Source organism: Helianthus annuus, chromosome 17 (assembly GCF_002127325.2).
Source record: "Helianthus annuus cultivar XRQ/B chromosome 17, HanXRQr2.0-SUNRISE, whole genome shotgun sequence".
Lineage (NCBI taxonomy): Eukaryota > Viridiplantae > Streptophyta > Magnoliopsida > Asterales > Asteraceae > Helianthus > Helianthus annuus.
The window spans coordinates 127866720-127890745 of NC_035449.2; the positions used below are offsets into that span (position 1 = coordinate 127866720).

The 24026-nt window shown below is 39.3% G+C and overlaps 1 protein-coding gene across 1 annotated transcript; it reads left to right on the plus strand.

Annotated features, from left to right (window-relative positions):
• Window positions 1-19103: 19103 nt before the first annotated feature.
• Window positions 19104-23508, plus strand: LOC110922109 (tyrosine aminotransferase). The gene is made up of 7 exons (XM_022166438.2): window positions 19104-19462; window positions 20339-20678; window positions 21295-21513; window positions 21588-21647; window positions 22294-22449; window positions 22860-22953; window positions 23233-23508. Exons 1-7 carry the CDS (start codon window positions 19140-19142, stop codon window positions 23349-23351), a joined length of 1311 nt encoding a protein of 436 aa, XP_022022130.1. The 5' UTR covers window positions 19104-19139; the 3' UTR covers window positions 23352-23508.
• The last annotated feature ends 518 nt before the right edge of the window (window positions 23509-24026 follow it).

The following is a 24026-nucleotide window of genomic DNA, read 5'->3' on the forward strand; positions in this document are numbered from 1 at the left end:
TTAAGATGCATTGAGGATCCTGAAATCCAAGAAGTTTTAAAAGACATCCATGAAGGAGATTGTGGAAACCACACTGGGGGCAGGGCATTATTCTCAAGGATCCTGAGGACAGGATACTATTGGCCAACTATGAAAAGAGATGCTGTGGAGTATGCTAAGAAGTGTGATCCTTGTCAGAGACACAACAATATCCTTCATCAACCAGCTGAATTTTCGCATCCTCTATCCTCCTCTTGGCCATTTATGAGATGGGGTATGGATATAGTTGGTAAACTCCCTAAGGCACCTGGTGGAAAAGTGTTCATGCTTGCTATGACTGATTACTTCTCCAAGTGGATAGAGGCTGAAGCTTTTGTCCTAGTCAGAGAAAAGGAAGTGATATCCTTCATTAAAAGAAATATTATAACTAGATTTGGTATTCCTTCTGAAATTATATGTGATAATAGTTCCCAATTTATTGGGGGCAGAACTACTAACTTTTGTGACAGCTGAGGGATTAAGATGATAACATCAACACCAGTCCACCCACAAGCTAATGGTCAGGCAGAATCATCCAACAAGATTATCATCAACAATTTGAAGAAGAAGCTTGGATCTAAAAAAGGGAAATGGGCAGAAGAACTACCTTATGTGCTTTTGGCTGATAGGACAACCCCCAAGAATGCTACAGGCCAGACTCCATTCTCTTTGGTATTTGGGGCAGAATCAGTGATCCCAACAGAAATGGTGGTTCCAACTGCTAGAACAAGTATCCGTGATCCTGAGGAAAATGATGAGAACTTGGTTCAAGACCTGGATACTATTGAAGAAATCAGGGATCTGGCTAGGATAAGGATGGCCAGTTATCAACAAAGAATGGCTTGTGCTTACAACAAAAATGTCAGGATCAGGAAGTTTCAAATTGGTGATATGGTGTTAAGGAAAGCATTTCAGAATACCACCAATCCTGCTGATGGAAAATTGGCACCAAAATGGGAAGGCCCTTATTTGATTGAAGCTGAGGCAGGAAAGGGGGCATATCGATTGCTGACTATGGAAGGTGATTTGCTACCAAGAGCTTGGAATGTTGTCCACTTGAAGAAATATTTCATGTGAGCAGGATCCTCATAGAACGGATGATCCTTACATTGTGGGTATCCTTGAAGGATCCTTAAAGCACAGATGATCCTTACTTTGGTAACATCCTAAACACAAACTATTTCATTTCCTTATTTTTTTCATATAAGGATAAGGATCATGTGTCCTTTATCCACTTCTCACGTGATTCTGAGTTTTGAAAGTTCAGGTATCCTTAGCAAAATGTTGATTATCCACAGAAGCAATCAGTTCCTTGGGATTGACCCCAGTTATTTGGGCTTGACCCCAGTTCCGCCTGTAGTGCATGATGATCCTGGTATAGTTCATGGCAGTGGGACCAGTACTCGCTTTAGGGGCTGATAATTCCATTGTACTGGCTATACCTAGGATCCTACGTATAATGGTAGACGTACCATACATCCGTTCCTAAGGTTTCTAACGTTTTCACGTTAGCTAAGGTTTTGGCATTTTCGTGTCCCTAAGTTTGGATAGTCGCCAGTTAGGGCCATACTCCAGTTTACATACGATCCTTGGGCTTGTCCCCAGTTATCCTTGGGCTTGTCCCAAGTTATCCTTGGGCTTGTCCCCAGTTATCTTTGGGCTTGTCCCCAGTTATCCTTGGGCTTGTCCCCAGTTGCTAACTTTTATCTTATATTGGCTTAGTCCCAAGTTATGCTCTATTTCAGGTCCTTGAAGTTAAACAACTAAGGATCCTTGGTCCTTACTTCTCTCTAAGGTTTATCTTATAGTTATCCTGATTATGGTATTAAGGGTTAGGATCCTAACTTGGATCCTCAGGTATGATCCTTAACTATTTTAATTTTGTTCATTGCTTATTTGAAACACCCTTGTAATTTGACAACTAAGCTCGTGATCCTTAAAATATACTACTTTTTGGGATTTTTCAACTATAGGATATTTGATCCTGGATCATATCCTAAATATTTTCAATCTGACTTATCCAAAATTTCTTATTAAAACAAGTATACATCAAAACAATTGAAAGTTAAAAAGACAAACAAGGATAACAACACAAGATAAGCCAAAAAAGATTAAAGTTATTTTATTAACAAACGTTAAACCACCAAAAGTTGTCAAGGTTGCCAACCCACGTTTCTACCAGCAAAACGTGGCCCATCCACATGGGTTGGCAACGGGTGTCCATTGTTTATGCGGTCTTAGCATGCAGGTAATTAAAAGGCGGCAGGATCACAATGGCTTCATCCCCCAAACAGAGGATCCCTCCACCATTTGCAATCCTGCATATTGTCTGAAGGATCCTGGATCCTTAACCCTAAAACTATTGTTCAAGTACAAACCATCAGTTGTTCAACAAAAACAACCATCAAACTAAAAAAAAATTGGGCTCCGGCTATGTCTAGAAGTTTCCATCATCGCCCAATCACGCAGCCTAAACCTTCGCTGCATCACCACCTCCGGCTCCACTTGCTTCACCACCTTGATCCTTGCCACGGCCTCCAGCCTCAATTGTCAGGATCTCTTCAGCCTCCTCTTCATCATCCAGCTCAGCCAGCCTTGCCTTCCAGCCTTCCACATCCCAGGTGCTCCTGTCAAAGTCAGGATCCTGAGCTTCCAAGGCCATCTGCAGTTTGGTCTTGTACATCGCTATGGCGGCAGAGACTTTGGCATCTTCGGTGATCTCATGCTTCTCGTAGTCGACATTAATCAGCACCTTAGCTGTCTCGTTTCTGGCATTCTGGAGGTCCTTCTGGAGGTCGGCAATCTTGAGATCCTTTAGTAGTGCAACCTTTGGAGGTCAGCAATCTTTTTATCCTGATCCTCAACGTGGCCAACGTAATCCTCAATCTCAGCGAATTTCTGCAAAGAGGATAAAGGATATTTCAAGACCAGATGATCCTCAAACAAGCAGGATATACAAGTAGGGACAGTGATCCTTACCTCACTGAAGTAGTCAAGGAATTGTTGGCGGATCAAGGGCAGACCTTGCAGATCCTCGGCTTCGGAGGCTTTTCTCTTCTTTCCTCCCCTTCCTTTGAGGGGTGCCTTGGGGATTGAAGCAGTTGGGCTGGCAGGAGTTTTCTTCTTAGAGGATCTGACAGTGGTAAGATCAGTGACACTGAACTTTGAGGCAGACTTTGTGGATTTTCCAGCACCTGCACAACCAAAACAAAGATAAGTACCTTTACCCTACTTATATTTCACTATTTATTTGAATTTTTAAACAAAGATACTTACTTGACATCGTGACAGAGCCTGAGGATACATCTTGTGAATCCTAGGTGGTTGTCTTGAACGATCTTATTTCAGGATCGAGTCTCTTAAAGGCGGCAAGCCTCTCTTTAGCAGCAGGAGACAGTTTGAGGTGTGAGACGGTAACAGCTGCACAACAAAAAAGCAAAAGGGTGTCAGTGATCCTTATATGAAAAGAAAGTTGTCTGGTCCTACCATGGGTAGCCCATTTCTTGGGTAGATCCTTCCCGTCAGGAATAGAATCCCTTTTTACGAAAAAGAAATGCCGTTTCCAATTAGTGTCGTTCTTGGTGGCCTTGAAGATTGGGTGTTCTTCACCAGGCTTTCGTTTGAACAAGTACCGGTGGGAACCAAAGGTGGTAAGATCATACATCTCACCCAGCTCTGACATCCCTAGGTCTATCCCCTCCTGCTCAATGATCCTTTCAAGGGTATGCAAAACCCTCCAGATCATCGGCATGGCTTGGATATAAGAAATGTCGGTTAGGGAGAAGAAAGATTGGGTAAAGGCTGGAAAAGGATATGTATAGCCTATGGGGAAGGCAACCCATGATTCAGAGACATGATCGCTCAGGGCAGTGGGATCGAAGGATTTAAATACGGCATTCGCTGGGAAGCAGTAGGGGATCCTATCAATCTGCGGATCGGTGAAACAACAGCGTTCTTTTATGGAATCTTCGATGATCCCCTGGCTTTTCAGTGGGCTGTTCTTCTGGTGATCCTTAGCAGGAGAGTTCCGGAGCAACATTTTTGGCGAGATGATGGAAAGAGAAAGAAAACAGAGTAAGAGAAGGAAGAAGATGAAGAGAGAATACCTGTTTGATCTTCGGATGAGATTATAAAGGGAGTATCTCTGAAATTTAAATGCTAATTGATCCTATCTCTATCTCCTATTTATAATCATGATCGTGCAGGGTTGTCACTTCTGTGACGTCAGAATTGCAACGGATAGTTAGATTGAAACGGCTATATATCCGTTAGTTAGTTGCGGATAAGATCATAAAATATAACTCGCTCATTTTACAAATTACTCCTTATATTTTGGGGGCAATTGTTAGGGCAGGATTTTTAATGACCTATGATCCTCACTTGTTATCCTATTAGTGATCCTTACTTCTGTAACAAATAGTGATCCTCAGAAGCGTTTCAGGATCAGGATCATGGATCACCCTAAGGATCCTTATACTAACGATTATTCTCTTTGAATTTCGTATTGTTTTGCAGGAGTAACAAGTTGGACCTGGTCTTGGCAACATTACTAAGGAATATTCCACGGCTATTTCGCACACGTTTGACTGGAAATGGACGTTGTGGAGAACGTGGGAGCATGGCACGAATTTCGGATAGTTAGTTAGCATAGTTAACTTCTATTTTTAAAAGCGGTAACGAGCTAGTAGTTAGAACACTTGGCTAATTCCAGCTACACACACTCGTACAATTGCACTCTTGAGCATTCAGCAAAACACTTAACAGTTTTCACACATTCTTGCACGATATACCATAGTGATCCTTGTACCTAGCTCGTTACTATCCGAAGTTGTAAACATTTGTTGGTTAATTTGATCTTGGTGATCGGTAGTTTCCATCACCCGAGGTTTTTTATGCCGGAGATCATTCATTGATCAAGGGCTTTTTCCTCGTATAAATCTTTGTGTCAATTGTGCAAATTGCATCTAAGTGATCCTTATCATTGTTCCTCATTTCAAGCATCATACCCCGTAACAAAGAGTTTGGTTGCATTATCCTCATCAGATTTTGACCAAAACAAGGACAACTCCTAAGAATGCTACAGGCCAAACTCCATTTTCATTGGTATTTGGGGCAGAATTAGTGATCCCTACAGAGATGGTGGTTCCAACTGCAAGAATAAGCATTCGTGATCCTGAAGAGAACGCTGAAAACTTGGTTCAAGACTTGGATACTATAGAAGAAATCAAGGATTTGGCAAGGATAAGGATAGCTAGTTATCAACAATGGATGGCTGGAGCCTACAACAAAAATGTCAGGATCAGGAATCCAAGTTGGTGATATGGTATTAAGGAAAGCATTTCAGAATACCACCAATCCTGCTGATGGAAAGTTGGCACCAAAATGGGAAGGCTCCTATTTGATTGAAGCTGAAACAGGAAAGGGGGCATATTGATTGCTAACAATGGAAGGTGATTTGCTACCTAGAGCCTGGAATGTTGTCCATTTGAAGAAATACTTCATGTGACAAGGATCCGTGATCCTCACATGATAAGTATCCTTGAAGGATCCCTTACAACACAGATGATCCTTATTTTGGTAACATTTTAATCTCAAACTATTTCATTCTTTTATTTTCTCATATAAGGATAGGGATCCTACATCCTTTATCCACCTTTCACTTGATTCTGAGTTTTGAAGGTTCAGGTATCCTTAGCAAAGGGTTGATTATCCACAGAAGCATCCAATTATATGGGCTTGACCCCAGTTTCGCCAGTAGCGCACGATGATCCTGGTACAGTTCATGGCAATGGGACCAGTACTCGCTTTAGGGGCTGACAATTCCATTGTACTGGCTATACCCAGGATCCTACGTATAATGGTAGACGTACCATACATTCATTCCTAAGGTTTCTAACGTTTTCACGTTAGCTAAGGTTTTGGCATTTTTCATGTCACTAAGTTTGGATAGTCGCCAGTAAGGGCCATACTCCAGTTTACACACGATCCTTTGGGCTTGTCCCCAGTTATCCTTTGGGCTTGTCCCCAGTTATCCTTTGGGCTTGTCCCCAGTTGCTAACTTTTATCTTATATTGGCTTAGTTCCAAGTTGTATCCTATTTCAGGTTTTTGAAGCTAAACGTCCAAGGATCCTTGATCCTTACCTTCTACTAAGGTTTGTCTTTTGGGTTATCCTGATTATAAGTGTTAAAGGATAGGATCCTAACTTGGATTCTCATGTATGATCCTTAACTATTTTGATTTTATTCATTATTTATTTGAATAACCCTTATCCTTTGACAACTGAACTTATGATTCTTAAACTATATTACTTTTCAGAACTTATCGATTATGGGATATGTGATCCTTGATCATATCCTAAACTTTTTGGGGATATTTTTTTTTAAATTTTTCGAGGCTTGATACGTTTAAACAACATGAACATTACAACAGTTGGAAAGTAAAATATTAACAAGGATATCAACACAGGATAAGCCAAAAAGTTAAAGTTATTTTATTCACAAAAGTTTAAACCATTTAAGGTTGTCAAAATTGCCAACCCACATTTCTACCAGCAAAACGTGGCCCGTCCACATGGGTTGGCAAAGGGTGTCCGTTGTTCATTGGTTTGGAAAGTGTAGGAATCTAAAGATGGCAGGATCACAATGGCTTCATCCCCCAAACAGAGGATCCCTCCAACATTTGTAATCCTACCTATTGTTCGAAGGATCCATGATCCTTAGCCCTAATTACTATTGTTTGAGTACAACCCATTATTGTTCAACAAAAAACACCATAACCAAAACAAACTAGCAACTTTAAAAAAAGGGCTCCGGCTACGTCTAGAAATGTCCTTCATCGCCCATTCATGCAGCCTACACCTTCGCTGCATCATCATCCCCTCCAGCTCCAGTACCCTTCGCCTGATCCTTGCCACTGCCACCAGCTTCGATTGCCAGAACCTCGTCAGCCTCATCTTCATCATCCTCCAACTCAGCCAGCCTAGCCTTCCAGCCCTCCATGTCCCAGCTGCTCCTATCAAAGGCAGGATCCTGAGCTTCTTGAGCCATCTGTAGCTTGGTCTTGTACATGGCAATGGCAGCGGAGACTTTAGCATCCTGTGTGATCTTGTGCTTCTCGTAGTCAGCGTTGATCAGGACTTTAGCCGTCTCGGTCTTGGCGTCTTGAAGGGCTTTTTGGAGGTCAGCAATTTTGTGATCCTTGAGCACCGCAACTTGTTGGAGGTCTGCATACTTCTGGTCCAGCTCTTCAACGCTCCCAACATAGTCTTCGATCTCAGCAAATTTCTACAAAGAAGACACTGTAAAGATTAGAGTCAGGTGATCCTCAAGTGGATAGGGTAACTAAACTGAGTCGGTGATCCTTACATCATTAAAGTACTCGAGGAATTGATGACGGATCAGAGGTAAGCCTTGAAGGTTGTCAGCTTCAGAGGTCTTTCTTTTCTTTCCACCTCTTCCCTTTGAAGTGGTAGCCTTGGGGATTACGACGGAGGGGCTAGCGGCAGACTTTTTCTTTGAGGATCTGACATTGTCAAGATCAGTGACACTGAACTTGGAGGCAGATTTTGAGGATTTACTGGCGCCTACACATTCAAAACAGATAAGTATCCTTATCCTAGTTCTATTTAACTATTTATTTAAACCTTTAACTATACAAAAAACAGGATACTTACTTGACATAGTGACAGAACCTGAGGATACTTCTTGTGAGTCCTGGGTGTTTGTTTTGAATGACCTTGTTGCAGGATCAATTCTTCTGAAAGCAGCGAGTCTTTCCTTGGTGGCAGGTGATGGTATAAGGTGCGAAACAGAGACAGCTGTACAACAGAAATAAAAGGGTGTTAGTGATCCTTATACAAAAACAAGGTTATCTGGTGATCCTTCTCAGGATCCTCTATCCTACCATAGGTGGTCCACTTCCTTGGCAGATCCTTTCCATCTGGGATAGAATCCCTTCTGACAAAGAAGAATCGCCGTTTCCAGTTTGTATCATTCTTAGTGGCTTTGAAGATGGGATGTTCTTCACCGGGTTTACGCTTGAATAGATATCAGTGGGATCCAAATGTTGTGAGGTCATACATCTCTGCTAATTCCGACATTCCTAGAGCAATTCCTTCTTCCTCAATGATCCTCTCAAGGGTATATAAGACCCTCCAGATCATTGGCATAGCTTAAATATAGGAGATGTCGGTGAGGGAGAAGAAAGACTGGGTGAATTCAGGGAAAGGATACGAGTATCCTATTGTGAAAGACCGGGAAAGCTACCCAAGTTTCAGAAATGTAATCACTTAGAATGGTGGGATCAAACGGTTTGAAATAGGTGTTCGCCGGAAAGCAATGCCGGATTCTGTCTATTTGTGGATCAGTGAAGCAGCACCTTTCATTCGCCGAATCTTTGATGATCCCCTGGCTCTTAAGAGGACTGTCCTTCTTGTGATCCTTAGCAGGAGAGGATCTTAACATCATCTTGATTATGAAGAAGGTGAAGAAAGAAGGAGCAGAGAAAGAAAACGTAAAGGAAGAAGAGGAAGAGAGATACCTGTTTGATCTTCGGATATGAATTTAAAGGGAGTTTCTCTTGAATTTAAATGCGGATTGATCCCTATCTCTAACTCCTATTTATAATGATGATTTTGCAGGATAGTCACTTCAGTGACGTCATGTTCGTAACGGCTAGTCCGATTACAACGGCTAGTTATCCGTTGGTTGATTGCAGATAAGAACAAAATACAACTCGTTTATTTACATAGTTCCTCCTTATATTTTGGGGGAAATTGTTAGGGGAGGATTTCTCAATGACCTCTGATCCTCAATTACTGTTGGGTTTGGTGATCCTCACTTCTGTTTGAGTTAGTGATCCTCAGAAGTGCTTCAGGATCAGGATCATGGATCATCTTAAGGATCCTTGTACTAACGATTGTCTACTTTGAATATGGTATTGTTTTGCAGGAGTACCAGCTTGGACTTGGTCTTGGCGACATTCCTGGAGCATATTCCATGTTTATTCCGCACGTGCTTAGCTAAAAGGGGACGTTATGGAGTCGTGGAGGACTGGCACCATTTGCGGAATGTTAGTTAGTGTAGATATTTTCCATTTTTAAAGGGGTAGCGAGCTAATTAGAAAACACTTGGCTATTTTTGGCTACACACACACTCGTACAACTCCTCTCACCTGTTTTCGTTAATTCACTTAGCGATTATACACCTTTTTACATAATACACTATAGTGATCCTTGTACTTAGCTCGCTATCATCCAAAGTTGTAATACATTCATTGTTTAATTTGAGTTGGTGATCGGTAGTTTCCATCACCCGAGGTTTTTTATGCCGGAGATCATTCATTGATCAAGGGCTTTTTCCTCGTATAAATCTTTGTGTCACTTGTCCATTTCATTTCTGAGTGATCCTTATTGTTGTTCATCAATTCAAGCATCATACCTCACAACAGAAAGTTTAGTTGCATTGTTATTGCTTGATTTTTGACCAAAACACCTATACCTTGTAGTATCAGGGAATGCTGTAAGTGCCGTCCTTATAAAGGATCATGAAGGTCAGCAATATCCTGTTTATTATGTTAGTAAAAGTTTGATAGATGCTGAAACTAGATATTCCCATTTAGAAAAGTCGATACTAGCACTAGTTATGGCATCAACAAAACTTAGACATTACTCTGAGACACATAGAATTCATGTTAAAACCAATTATCCTGTTAAAAATGTGCTTAGGAAACCCAAGATGTCAGGCAGGATGGCCAAGTGGTCAGTAAAGTTAAGTGCTTATGACTTAGTGTATGAACCTAGAAATGCCATAAAATCACAGGCTTTAGCTGATTTTGTGGCTGATTTCAGTAGTGACATTCAGTATGAGGTAGACCTAGAAGTACAACAATTAGGAGAATCCTCAGGATCCTGGACATTGTACACTGATGGAGCATCTAATGTTAGAGGAGTAGGATTGGGTATACTACTAAAATCGCCACAGGGGGACATAATACCCCAGGCTATTAGATGCGAATTTCCTGCCACTAATAATGAAGCAAAATATGAGGCTTTGATTGCAGGATTAGAATTGGCTAAAAATATGAATGTCAAGAGTCTGCAAGTATATGTTGACTCCTTGTTAATCACTAATCATTTTAATGGATCCTATGCAGTTAAGGGTGAGAAGTTAATCGAATACCTCGATATTCTCAAAAAATTAGCAGGATATTTTGATGTTTTTACACTTGAACAGGAACCAAGGGAAGATAATGCTGAAGCAGATGCCTTAGAAAATCTGGGACCATCGGTCAGGATACCAGAAGGAACCCAAATACCAATATTGCGTATCTTGTATCCCGCTACGAATACTCAGGATAAAGAAGTAGCAAGTATCCAGGATCCTGTTGCTGAATATCCTGAGGAGGATTCAAAATCCTGGACGGCTCCAATCATAAGATATCTCAAGGAAGGACACATCCCTAGAGACGAAATTCCTAAAGCATTTAGGATGAAGGTATCATGATTCACCATTATAAATAATGTTTTGTATAAGAAATCTCTTGCAGGACCATATCTAAGGTGCTTGGAGGATCCCAAAACTAAAGAAGTACTTCGGGATATACATGAAGGGGATTGTGGTAACCATACTGGGGGCAGATCTTTATTCTCGAAAGTATTGAGAACATGATACTATTGGCCGACAATGAAGAAAGATGCTACAGAATTTGCTCGAAGGTGTGATGCATGTCAGAGGCATAGCAACATACTCCACCAACCAGCTGAACCACTATATCCTATAGCTTCCCCTTGGCCATTCATGAAATGGGGAATGGACATAGTGGGAAAATTGCCGAAAGCTCCAGGAGGAAAAGTTTTTATGCTAGCAATGACTGGCTATTTTTCTAAATGGGTTGAAGCTGAAGCATTTGTCCAAGTTAGAGACCAAGAAGTAGTATCCTTCATAAAGAGACCAAGAAGTAGTACCAGCTGAAATCATTTGTGACACTGGATCCCAGTTTATAAGTAAGAGGAATACTGACTTTTGCAAAAGTTGGGGAATCAAAATGATCACATCTACCCCGGTACATCCTCAAGCAAATGGACAAGCTGAATCCTTAAACAAGATAATTGTCAACAACTTGAAGAAGAGATTAGGAGCCAAGAAAGGAAGATGGGCAGAAGAACTACCCTTTGTTTTGTGGGCTGATAGAACAACAATAAAGAGTGCGACTGGCCAAACTCCATTCTCCTTAGGATTTGGAGTAGAAGCGGTGATCCCAACATAAATGGTGATACCCACAGCAAGATTCAACCTTCAGGATCCTGGACAGAATCCTGAAGCATTGTGTGAATAATTAGATACTGTGGATAAAACAAGGGATGCAGCAAAGCTAAGGATGGCAGCATATCAACAGGGGATATCCAGAGCATACAACAAGAATATAAGAACTAGGAGGTTTCAAGTCGGAGATTGGGTGTTAAGAAAAGCTTTTCAGAATACTATCAATCCTGCCGATGGAAAATTAGCTCCAAAGTGGGAAGGACCCTATGAGATTGAATTAGAATCAGGGAAAAGAGCATACCGACTCAAGAATATGGAGGGGGATATGCTACCAAGATCCTGGAATGCTATACATCTAAAGCTCTATTTCAAGTGAGTTTGAAATTTAATTTCTAACTCAGGATGGTATGAATTCTATCTCCTTTAATATGTGTTTGATATTATTTATTCTCTTGGATCAATTACTGACTTAAGCATCGGAGGGGTGTTAGCTAAGCTAACACCCACCTTAGTTTAAGGATGTTTTGCAGGATATGTCTCAGGATATACCTCCAGGATTTACACTTGGGATACTCCGGAAGATTAGAGGATTGGCCCCCTCTCTCATACTTAAGGGATCCTGGTCCCTTCACAGGTTTAAAGGTATTCACCTTTCTCTCGAATTGGGTTTGAACACCCCGCCTGGAGCGCAAGTCATCCGGGGATAGTTCAAGGTAGCGGGACCAGTTCATGTAAAAGTGGCTGACAATTTCGTTACTATTGGCTTTGTCCTGGATCCTAAAGGTATATGAGGATTGATCACCCTCTCTCGCGAAAGGGTATTTTCATGCCCTCTAAGGTTTAAAGGTTATCACCTTTCTAAGACTTAGAGTTTATACACTCTCGCCTGTAGCGCATAAAAATCAGGGTTTATCCCCAGGATACAAGGGTTTATCCCCAGCATACTAAGGGTTTATCCCAGGATATCAAGTAAAGCTAAAGTATGGCTACATTTACATTCCTATGTTGAACACAGGGGACATGTATCACACAATTTAAAGGATGGATTCGAATTCATAAGTGTGCACTGGGGACATTCCTATGGTGGAAAGTTGGAATTGAATCTTTGGGAATCTCTGGTATGATCTCTCCTTTTTATTTGGATAATTTGAATTTTACAGATTATGTGTCGATATCCTGAGCAGGATATCTTTCAGGATACATTTACAATGTGTTCCCAAGAATGTTCGAACAAAATTGTTTTCATAAGTAAAATTCATGTAATGAAAATAATAAAGATAAGGTCAAAACAGGGTTATATTATTAACATAACAAAAGTTGTGCTTTTGGTTTCACCTCAAACCGAGGCCCATCCGCCAAAAGCACAATTAGTTTTTAACATATTTACACAACGGCTGAAGGTTTCATCTCAAAACGAGACCCATCCGCCTCCAACCGTTGCATCATTCAAAACAAATTATACTAACTAATGACCAAGGGCTTCATCCTGAAACCCAGGACCCATTCACCTTTGGTCATCGTATTGTCTAAGTGCAGGAAAGTAAATTGTTTTAAAGACAAATAAGTAAATTATTCAAAGGACCACAACTATCAAATCTAAAAAAGTGGGCTCCGGCCTAGGCATAAACATCCATCATTGCCCACTCTAGTGCCCTCACACAGCGGCATCTTCACCACTCTTCCCTGTCTTCTCAACTTCAACATCCTGAGCAGCATCCTCACCAGCATCCGTCCCATCATCCGCTCCAGCATCCTTCTTGGCTCCAGCCTTGACCACCACCTCTGCTGACTTAGAGGACTCAGCAGCATCAGTAGGATATGGCATAGCCTTGCCTCCGAGCTCCTTCAGTTTAGCTACCCAGGATTCAACCGGCCAAGCGGGGCACTCAAGGCCTGTCTCCTTGGCCTCATTAGCCATCTTAATATGGGCTTGTAGCAGAGAGACAACGGCGGAGGCTTTGATCCCTTCCCTAAAAGAAATCATGGCCTGTTCGTGCTCCATTTGGACGGTGGCAAGTTTGAGCTCGGCATCCTGGGTGACCTTCTTTAGCTTGTCCTCATAATGCCGAGTCTTGGCTTCGGCAATAACACCTTGGTCAGCGATGGTAGTCTCGAGATGTTTGATCCTAGCCTCATGGAGTGCAGCAGTACTGCAGGCGTCGCTGTAAAGGTGGAGCAGATGCTGGAGGCCCTGTAAGTTGAAATTCAAATATAAGTCAATAGTCACTAACCTAAATATCCTGTCAGGATATTCTATCAGGATATTATGCAGGATACAGTGCCAGGATATTACCTTGTTTAGGAAGGATCTCATCGGTTCCAAGGAGTCAGTAAAGCTAAGATCATCATAGGAGAATCCTTTGGAGCCTGGAGCACTAACTTCAGAGCCCTTCCTCTTTTTGCGGTGGAAGCACGGGTCCTCGGATTAGCCTTAGGAGCCGGGAGTGGCTTGGAGCTGGTGGCAGCAGGGGTCTCTTTCTTGACAACGGGTGGAGTAGGATAGTTGTCAAGTTCATCAAGATCAAGGAAAACCTGAATTTTGCTGGAATCTGCATACAGGGAGTAAAATTTCTCCTAAGTATATCACATAAAATATATGTATGCAGGATATTGTACAGGATCCTTACCAGACATGTTTGCACTAAAAAGAGGGCTTGGAGATGGTGGAGACGGGTTAAAACTTCTTTCAGCTTCTGGTAGAAGTCTAATGGCGTCGATTCTCTTCTGTGAGTCGGCTAAAGGGGGTGCAAGTTTCCTGAAGTCAGCTGTGCACAAGAAAAGAGAAAAGTCAGTACAAGATATAAAACAGGATATAAGGCAGGATCATACTAAAACCCTAAGTCCTACCCTTTTTCAACCACTGCACTGGATATTCCGTTCCACCAGGGATTGAGTCCTTTTTTACCAAGAAGAACTTGGACTTCCATTCCACCTCGTTCCTGGTGGCACGAAGTATCAGTGGGTCGCCGGAAGTAGAATAAAACAAAAATCGACAAGAACCATGGCATCTAAGCCGGTATGCTAAGGGAAGATAATGAATGGAAAGGTCAGGGATATGGTTATTCTTGATTTGATCAAGAATAGACAAAACTCGCCAGAGCATTGGCATTGTCTGACTGAAGCAGATTTTGGTAGTGTTGAAAAACTCAGTAATGAAGTCTGAAAAAGGAAATTGCAACCCTAGGGTAAAAGGGAAAGCGTTGTAACACAACCACTCGTCGGAAACCATATCTGATCGGATTTCCCGATCAAATGGCCGGAATACCGTCCCTTCCGGGAAAATGCCGGAGGTTTTGAGGGCCGACAAGTGGGCAATGTCGAAAGAGCATATTTCCTTCTCTGGATCTTGGAGAATATTCTTGTGAATGAACGTGGGAGCAGAGTCGTCGGAGCTAGATCTCGTCCGTCTTGCCATATGATTACAGGAATATTGAACAGTATGGAGGAAAGAGATGGAAGTGAGAGAGAGATATTTACCTTTTTTCTCTTCGGTGAAGGTTAAATGATGATGAGGATGAGAAGTTATAGGGGTGAAATGAGTGAATATAGGCTGCGTGGTTACAACCAGTCCCATCAGAGTCTTATCACTTAATTGCCTCGTTTTTCGTAAAAAAAAATATAACCGTTAGTGCCAGAATACTAAACGGTAACATTTTTTGGGGACAATTGTTATGGGTGAAATTCTGAGCCCATATCCTGGGAAATATCTTGTGTTGTATCTTGATTATGTAATGTCTGTTCATATCCGGGATGCTCATTCAGGGTATTGGTAACATCCTGAATGATATCCTCAGGATTACTAACGGATTGTGTGCAGCAGTACGAGTTCAAGTGCCCAACGTTCGCGAAGACCCTTTCTCTGGGAGACTCGGTCTAAGTCGTTCAAATAAAGACGTTGAAGCCGCTTTTCCCGACCTGCAACGTTATTAATGGAATATTCGGGAGCATCCCATATTTTTAGGAATTTTAGTTTGTATTTCGTTACTATAAATAGGTGGATATACCAGATCGAATAGGGTATTACAGCTACACTCACTACTCTCTCATACTTGTTCTCTCGCAACTTTCACTTTCACAAAAATCATTGTAACACTTAGCGATCTGGTTGATATTCTGCACTGTATCCTGAAGTTGAAAGCAATAAGAAGAACAAGGCAGCTGCGATTGTCAGCTCCCGAGGTTTTATGCCGGCGATCTAGATTGATCAAGGGCTTTCCTCGTACATCTCGTGTCATTTACTTTACTTTTTGCTCATAGTTTAATCATAGATATAGCTCAATATCCTGGGCCATATCCTGAAAACTGTTTTTCCTAAACAAGTTAACTAGCATATTTCCAACACACTTTCTAGCACACTACCTCACTTAACTAATTTGATCACTTAATTGCTTCGGTAATTTTTGACCAAAACAATGATGATGATGATGATGATGCACGGAATCTAGTAGGATGCCTAGAAACGCGCCAAACTTTAATTCGTGTTTATTAGTTTAGAAATTCGATAATTGTTGTAATTCATTTTGTTTCAAACTTGATGTATTCTATTTCAAACAATGTACTTGATATTAGCAATGAAATGAAAATATTTATTAAATACTTGTCATATTTAGTGTTATGAAGTCTTTAGCAATCTCGTTCGTCTTACTCCGATGTTTCTGCCATCGGTTGGGGTGTGACATTTATCTTTTTCGAAACATGTTGTACACTTTTCCATGCACTTTTGTTTCAAAAGTTCATCTTTTTCTGCTAGTTCTGTGCATTTTTTGTTTTAAAAAATCCTCTTTTTCATCAAGTTCTTCTGTGCAATTTTGTTTTAAAAATTCATCTTTTTCATCAAGTTCTATGAGAATTTGTTTTTAAAAAAAATCATGTTTTTCAGCACAAAACTTGCACGTTCAGTGCACTTCTTGCACTGCAGTTCAGTTTTCTCCTCGACTTTTTCACTTTCATCTTCTATACTAACTGACTCATTCTTTCCATCATTTAATTCAATCTTCTTTTCTATCACCAACTCTTTCTCTTCCTCTTTGAACTGACACTTTCATCTTCTATACCAACTGACTCACTCTTTTCATCATTTAATTCAATCTTCTTTTCTATCACCAACTCTTTCTCTTCCTCTTTGAACTGAGCCATCATAACTTTATCTGCTATGTTAGCCAGATTCTCTTCATCCATCGCTCTCGACACTTTGATGATCTAATCTTCAGATTCTTTCTTTTCTTCTTCTTGATGTATCCCACTAGATCATGAGCTGCTAGTGAAGTAACCTATAAAAACATTATTTACAATTCAGGAGACATCATTGATCTTAATCCTTCTTGCAACATTTCTTTAGAAGAAGAATAAACCCTATCGGAATTCTCGGGAGTTTCGTCAAAACAAATTTCTCTTTCATCTTCAACTTCTTCAATTGTTTGTTCAGGCTCTTCGATTATTTCAGTAAGCATCGCAAAACTTTCACCTTTTGGTATATATTTATCCTAGTTAAACCCTTCATCTTCCTGAGTTACTACCAAAGCCTTTTTCCTTTCTTTAGACGAACCATCTTAGATCTGAGTCCTTGTCATGTTTGGTTGTGGCGATGTCTTGTGATTTATTGCCTTTTTTATAGTAATTACCGTGAAAAAGGATTCACATTTCCCTGAACTTCCTGAACCTAATAAATCAAATGATCTAATATGAATTGAATACTCATACAATTAAATGCAATTATAAGTGTATAAGTTTGAATAACTTCTATTTATATGCAATTATAAGTGTACAAGTTTGAATAACTTCTATTATAATCATTAAATCTTGTGAAATTTAAGTTAAAAATCAAATCCTTATACTCACTTGAATGTGTTTAAAACCTGACTTGAAGTGGTTGATTACCACAATATCCCTTCGAGGTTAAGGTAAACTAATCTTTGCAGATGTGGTCTTGTTTATTTATTGTCAACATTGTTTTATTTTCTTAATTATCTTATTGCAATTTAAAGTTTAAATTAGTTTAAAGAAATTCACTCTTTTTACCTTAACCAATTAATATCTATTAATAGAGCAATGGAAATGAACAGTGGTTTTTGTTGTGGTTTGTTTTAATTGGCTTATTTGGGTAGTAGCTGATTCGAGGAGGAAGGGGTGAAAAAGCTTTTGGTTTTGCTTATTTTTAGTCCCTACACCTTGTAACTAAGTTATTTTATGTCGTTTTCTTGTATTTTAACTTGTTTTTAGGTATTTAAAGTGTACCAAGGTATAGTACGAGTACGATGCATGCATGATAACTATTTCCACGTATGTCAAGTCTCGGCTTTGCATATAAACAAGTATTCAACGGTTGATTGCGTATGACATAAGTATAATAAGCGTGAGTATAAAGGTGAATTCCATTATGATTAATGCCTAGGATTGCACTAATGGAATTGAAATACGAATGCAATGTTTCTAAAATAGAATGCGAATACGAACTTTCTAAAAATAGGAATACGGAAGTACGAGGCGTTACATGCCGACTATTCTTTTTATATTTTTATTATCTATTTATTAGTGGGGCCCTCAGTAATTACTGAATTACCAATGGATCTCATGCGTCATGTATCTCGCCCGTCGATAATACTCGTTTTTTCAAGTTCTGTCATAACTAATACTCATATTTACATGTCTTTTGTTCAACATTAAATAACTTTTTAGTTGAATATGGCTTAATATTATACCTAATAAATCAATGATCTAATATGAATTGAATATTCATACAATTAAATGCAATTATAAGTGTATGAGTTTGAATAACTTCTATTTATATGCAATTATAAGTGTATAAGTTTGAATAACTTCTATTTATATGCAATTATAAGTGTACAAGTTTGAATAACTTCTATTATAATGATTAAGTCTTGCGAAATATAAGTTAAAGATCAAATCCGTATAGTCACTTGAATGTGTTTAAAGCCTGACTTGAAGTGGTTGATTACCACAATATCCCTCCGAGGTTTAGATGAACTAATCTTTTGCAGATGTGGTCTTGTTTATTTGTTGTCAACATTGTTTTAGTTTCTTAATTATCTTATTGCAATTTAAAGTTTAAATTAGTTTAAAGAAATTCACTATTTTTACCTTAACAAATTAGTAATAAAAAGTTTATGCTATTACATGGTTTGAGTGATTAACATTTAGGGGGTAGGGGTGGTGATCACTCATCACTCACAACATCCAATTAAGTTTCCTATGTCATCAACCATTATTCCATCACTCACAACCTTTTTTAGTAGAAATGGTCATCATTCACCACCACACCCAACAATTTCCCTCACCACCCAATACCCCATCACACGTGAAAAATACCACACGTTATTAAATTGAGTGGCGGTGGTGTGAAAACATGTATAACACGTTATACAAGCCCATCACGATGGAAAACACCTCCACCCTGGGGTCCCCTTATAGTAATATATACTTGAATGATCAAATTTGTCGTTGCACGTGGTTTGAGTCCACTTAGTGATTAACATTTATAGTAATACATACTTGAGTGGTCAAATTTGTCGTTGCACAAAATGCATGTAGCATGCATCTCTAATTGGGATCCTAGTGGTGGACCTATCTTAGAATAAGGGATAGTCTTCGTTACCCCTTACGATCCGTCGGTAGTGTAAATTATGAAAAAATATTACATTTTTTGACCTTTTTTTATTTCATTACCCTTTTTAATTGAAACGTTACCCCTTATAAGGATTTTCTAGATCCGCCACTGAAAAGAAGCATTTAAATATTAAGTATGAAGTGAGCACCATCTTGGCACCATATGAGTTTGGTATGTTTCATGCCTAACGTATTAATTTAAAAATTATCAACTCACCAGCATATTAAGCAAACGATGCTTCATTCCTGCAACAACCTCCAATTGCAAACGAAAATGGGCATCGAAAACGGGTCAACGTTGAAGAAGAAATGGGGATTCCGGCTGAACCGAGAGACGAATATGGGGGCCGATATAACGATTAGAGGTGTTCGGTACATGCTCATGTCCAAACTCAACAAATCGGACACCAGACCCGTCCTCCCTCTCGCCCATGGAGACCCGTCGGCTTTCGCATGCTTCCGGACTACCCAGGTTGCAGAAGATGCTTTAGTTGACTCCATTCGTTCTGGTAACTTTAATGGTTATGGCCCTGGTGTCGGTATCCTTCCGGCAAGAAGGTACTACCTCCTCCTACAATTGTAATCATATAAGTAAATACTTTAACCAAGTTTCATATTTGTTTTTATATAGATTGAGTAAATTACTTTTTGAGTCTCTGTGTTTTACTAATTTTAACCACCAGAGTCTAAAATAAAAAAGTTCAACGCTCCGAGTTCCTAACTGCTCATTTTTTAACGTTTTGAGCACCTTTGTTTTAGTGGTTTTAACCACTTGAGCCCAAAATCAAAAGTATTTAAAACCAGTAAAACACAGCGGTTAGGGACTCAAAATGGTAAAAAATTTATTTTGGATTCAAGTAATTAAAACCACTAAAACATAGTAACTCAAAAAATAATTTACTCTTTATTTATTTTACAATAGTTATACAAAATCCGCAACAATATTGACACTTGAGTTGTTTTATAGATAGAAAAAATACAAGTGACTTTATGGAAACTTCAAAAACCTTGATTAACACAAGGTGACATGTTCGCTAGATACTACAATTAAAGGGCAGATTCAGATGCACTACAAGAATAATAGGAAATAGTGAGATTATATGTCACCGCTATTGGTTGATTCGGAACCCGGTGTCCGATATTAAGCCACAGTCATCCATTTCTTATCGATCTTGATCTAGTGGCTGGGGTATAACCTAGTCAATAGCGGCGACATGAACCAATAGCGGCAACAAGAACCAACAGTGGCGACAAGAGGCTCTTTACCAGCCAACCTTTACCGGCGACCCTTTAGCGGCATGGATCAGGCTTTTTAGCGGCGACATTTGTCCCCGCTATTGCCCCGTTTCTTGTAGTGATAACTCCATATATATCTTATAAATTTTGAGAAAATGATTGTTGTCTTTATAACAAATTTGTATTCATTTACAACAGGGCTGTGGCAGAATACCTTTCTCAGGATCTTCCAACTAAGTTATCAGAGGATGATGTGTTCTTGACAGTCGGTTGCGCGCATGCGATTCAAACCATATTAACCGTGCTTGCGAATCCCAACGCGAACATTCTACTCCCTAAACCCGGGTTTCCATACTATGAAGCTGTTGCTAAATCATGCCATTTGGAAGTCCGACATTTTGACCTTCTTCCAGAGAAAGATTGGGAAGTTGACCTTGATGCGGTCGAAGCTCTTGCCGATGAAAACACAGTTGCAATGGTTATAATCAACCCTGGAAATCCTTGTGGGAATATATTCACACATCAACATCTAGAAAAGGTGCGTTATTTTTTTATTTCTTTTCTTGATCATGACAGAACTAAAAGGTTCCAAATTCAAGTCATTGATTTTTTTATTTGGGTAAATTTTAAAATGATTTAAGAGATGTGCATGTCGTTAAAAGTTACATTACATGAAGTGTATTTTTAATGCATGCAAGTAGATGGTTTTTAAAGTTTTTTTTCTTATAAGGGCTAATAAAGTATAGTTAAGTTTCTATGTAGCAAATTAGTCCCCATGTCAAACATTGACATTGCGACTTTGATAACCCCAAAATGATGACTAGTGACAAAGCAAAAATAAATTATATATAGTTAAGTTTTTATCTAATGAATAATTCTAGATCAATTGGTTTGTGAGGATGCGGCACCCAATGGCCTTACAATGTGGAGGTCATGGGTTGGAGTTCCATTTGGTGCAATATTTTCCAGGTGGGCAATACGTTTTACCACAGTAGGCCTTCGGGCTATGGGTTTCTCCTGGAATGGTAGGCCGGCCTAGTGACCAACGCTGCGTAAATGGTTTTTTAAGTTTTTTTCCTATAATTGTTGTAAGGGCTAATAAATTATAGTCAAGTTTCTTGTGGTTTAATTGGAAGTGTGATTTTTATTATTAGGTTGCCAAAACAGCCAAGAAACTTGGGATATTAGTCATTTCTGATGAAGTTTATGACCATCTTGCTTTTGGGAAGAACCCTTTTGTCCCAATGGGAACCTTTGGATCAATTACACCTGTTATTACACTTGGCTCCATATCAAAAAGGTGGATTGTTCCTGGTTGGCGCCTCGGATGGCTTGCCATCAATGATCCTAATGGCATCCTTAAGGAACACGGGGTTGGCTCGCTTTCTCACTTGGTGTTTTAGAACAAACTTATACATTCGTCGATCTAACTTACTTTTATTTTCAGATTATTGATTGCATTGCTGGACATATCAGTTTATCCTGTGACCCTCCAACGTTTATTCAGGTTCTTTACTATTAACGCATAGTCGCGTACCTCGATATTCTGTCGTATTAGAAAGAAAGTTCTAAGATTTTGTTCTCTGATGTGAACATGACACTTTTGGAGTGCATAAATCAATGTACTTGACACTACTAGGATGGTGGGTTGTTTCTGACTGCGAAATTAGTCGAAAACGGGAAGGAAATGGCTTTTAGCGGACACTTTTCCGACAAGATTGATTTTGTCGGAAAAACTGTCCTAGAAAACTTTTTTTGACAAAGCTTCCCATTTCAAAGGAATATCCAAAAATATATAACAAATGAACTTTTTTGTTGGAAATGCATAGGAATTCCAGACATATTTCCGAAGAAAATTTAAATATATAAAAAAAGTTCAGTATTAATTACCAACCTTTTTTCCAGAAAAGGTTTAGAAATCTCCGACGGATTACCGAGGTTTTCTATTTTTGTCGGTATTTTGTCGCTAAATTAGGTTATTCGACTGCGTTGGTTTTGTGTCGAAAATGTGTAGGAATTTTTGACGCATTTTTTCCCTCGAAAGTTTTCCTAAGAAATATCCCCCTTTCTAGTAGTCATGATGTTGCACAATATAAAGGAGCTGTTCATCATGCTTTCCTTTCTACATGATCTAGACTTTGTTTCACGTGCAGGGAGCGATTCCTGATATACTCGGAAAAACTAAAGAGGATTTCTTTCTCAAAATCATAAGTATAATAAAAGATAATGCGAATAGCTGTTATGAGGGACTTGCAGATGTCCCTGGTGTAGTTTGCCCGAGCAAACCCGAAGGATCAATGTTTGTTATGGTAAGGACATAAATGCATTAAAATTTTTCAGATAACTTATAACGTCATAGATTAGGCTTAACCGTAGGGGCTTAAAGCGAACTCTAAAATTAGTATCATTTTCGTAAAATATAACATGTGGGACTATGATGACACATTTTTCTATATGATTTTAAAGAGACACATAATAGCACATATTAGAGTTGGGGTGAGTTTTAGTAAAAAGAATATATTGATAGTGTGCTTTCTTTGTCAAAATCTAAAAACTCAACGAAGTTAAGCTCGATCCTACAAATATGGCCCCAAGTTTATTCTTGTATACAGTCGAGCCGCCTATGTGAAGTCATGTTTTCGGGTTGAATTTCAAGATAGATCAGTACATATGAATCGGTTCTAAGAAGAGTTGTTTTCTTGTTGCTTATATTTAAAAGGCGAAACTAGATCTATCGGTGTTTGAGGACATCAAGGATGATTTGGACTTCTGTCTCAAGCTTGCCAAAGAAGAATCAGTTATTATCCTACCAGGTAACTTTCAAAAACTTGGCATTCTTTGAATGTTAAAGACTTAGCATACCCATGATGTAAACAAGCCATGCCGCTTGTGAGCTATTCGAGATTGGCTCATTAAAAGCTCAAATCGGGTCGAGCTTAAACAGTTAAACAAGTGAAAACTAAGCTCGAACCCGAAAATTAATTAGCTCGAGTTTGAAAATTTTCTTACATGCCGCTTGTAGCTATATTTGTTTATATTCATAGCTATATGTAATCTTAATCAATCCTTGAGCTAACTTGCTTGTTATTCAGGTATAACTGTGGGGCTCAAAAACTGGCTAAGAATAACATTTGCTATTGAGCCTTCAGCTCTAGAAGATGGCATCAAGAGGCTTAAAGCATTTTGTGAAAGACACTCCATCAAAGCATAACTTAAAGCTTTAATCATCTCTCACTTGGGGTTAATTTCAATGCATGATATTATTTGTGTTTGCTTTTGCTTTAGTTGTGAAAATAAGTTGTGAACACTTTTGAAAAATTTGTACATAACTTTTTATCCGTATTAAAATGTCACTTGTTTGTCATTCATTTCTGACAAATTGGTATCAGAGGCATGTTGAACAACACCATTATCCTTAATTAACTCTTGATATGAAATTACCCCTTGGATAAAACATGAAATCTAATTTAGGCTCCAGCAGGTCGTTAATAGTAATTTCTCGAGTCCTAAGACTCATAGCGTTGTCTTTAATAGGAGCAGTTTTGCTATTCATCATCATCATCATACTCAGTAAATCCCACCAATAACAAAGCTAAAATAGGGTTTGAAGAGGGTAAGATGTAGACAGTCTTACCTCTACCCCATAGGAATAGAGAAACTGCTTCCAGTGAGACCCCCGGCTCGATGGTAGTTTTGTATCAAGCCTTGGACATAAGGCACATAACACTCGGCAATTAAGACAAAGGTCAATTAGTGCATGTACTCCCTTGTCTTTCGGCTATCAACGCCACCACATGATGCATGATTAACCATCCCCGTCTTTTAACATTATTTTCACGAAATTAGTAAAATAATGTTAAAATTAGTGCACTTTCACTTTTGCCCC

Excerpts from the sequence above, each read along its gene's own strand:
- LOC110922109 (XM_022166438.2), top strand. The coding sequence starts at position 19,140 with ATGCTTCATTCCTGCAACAACCTCCAATTGCAAACGAAAATGGGCATC. Across the intron at positions 22,450-22,859 it reads AAGGATCAATGTTTGTTATG|GCGAAACTAGATCTATCGGT; the intron begins GTAAGGACATAA and ends TATATTTAAAAG. Across the intron at positions 22,954-23,232 it reads ATCAGTTATTATCCTACCAG|GTATAACTGTGGGGCTCAAA; the intron begins GTAACTTTCAAA and ends CTTGTTATTCAG.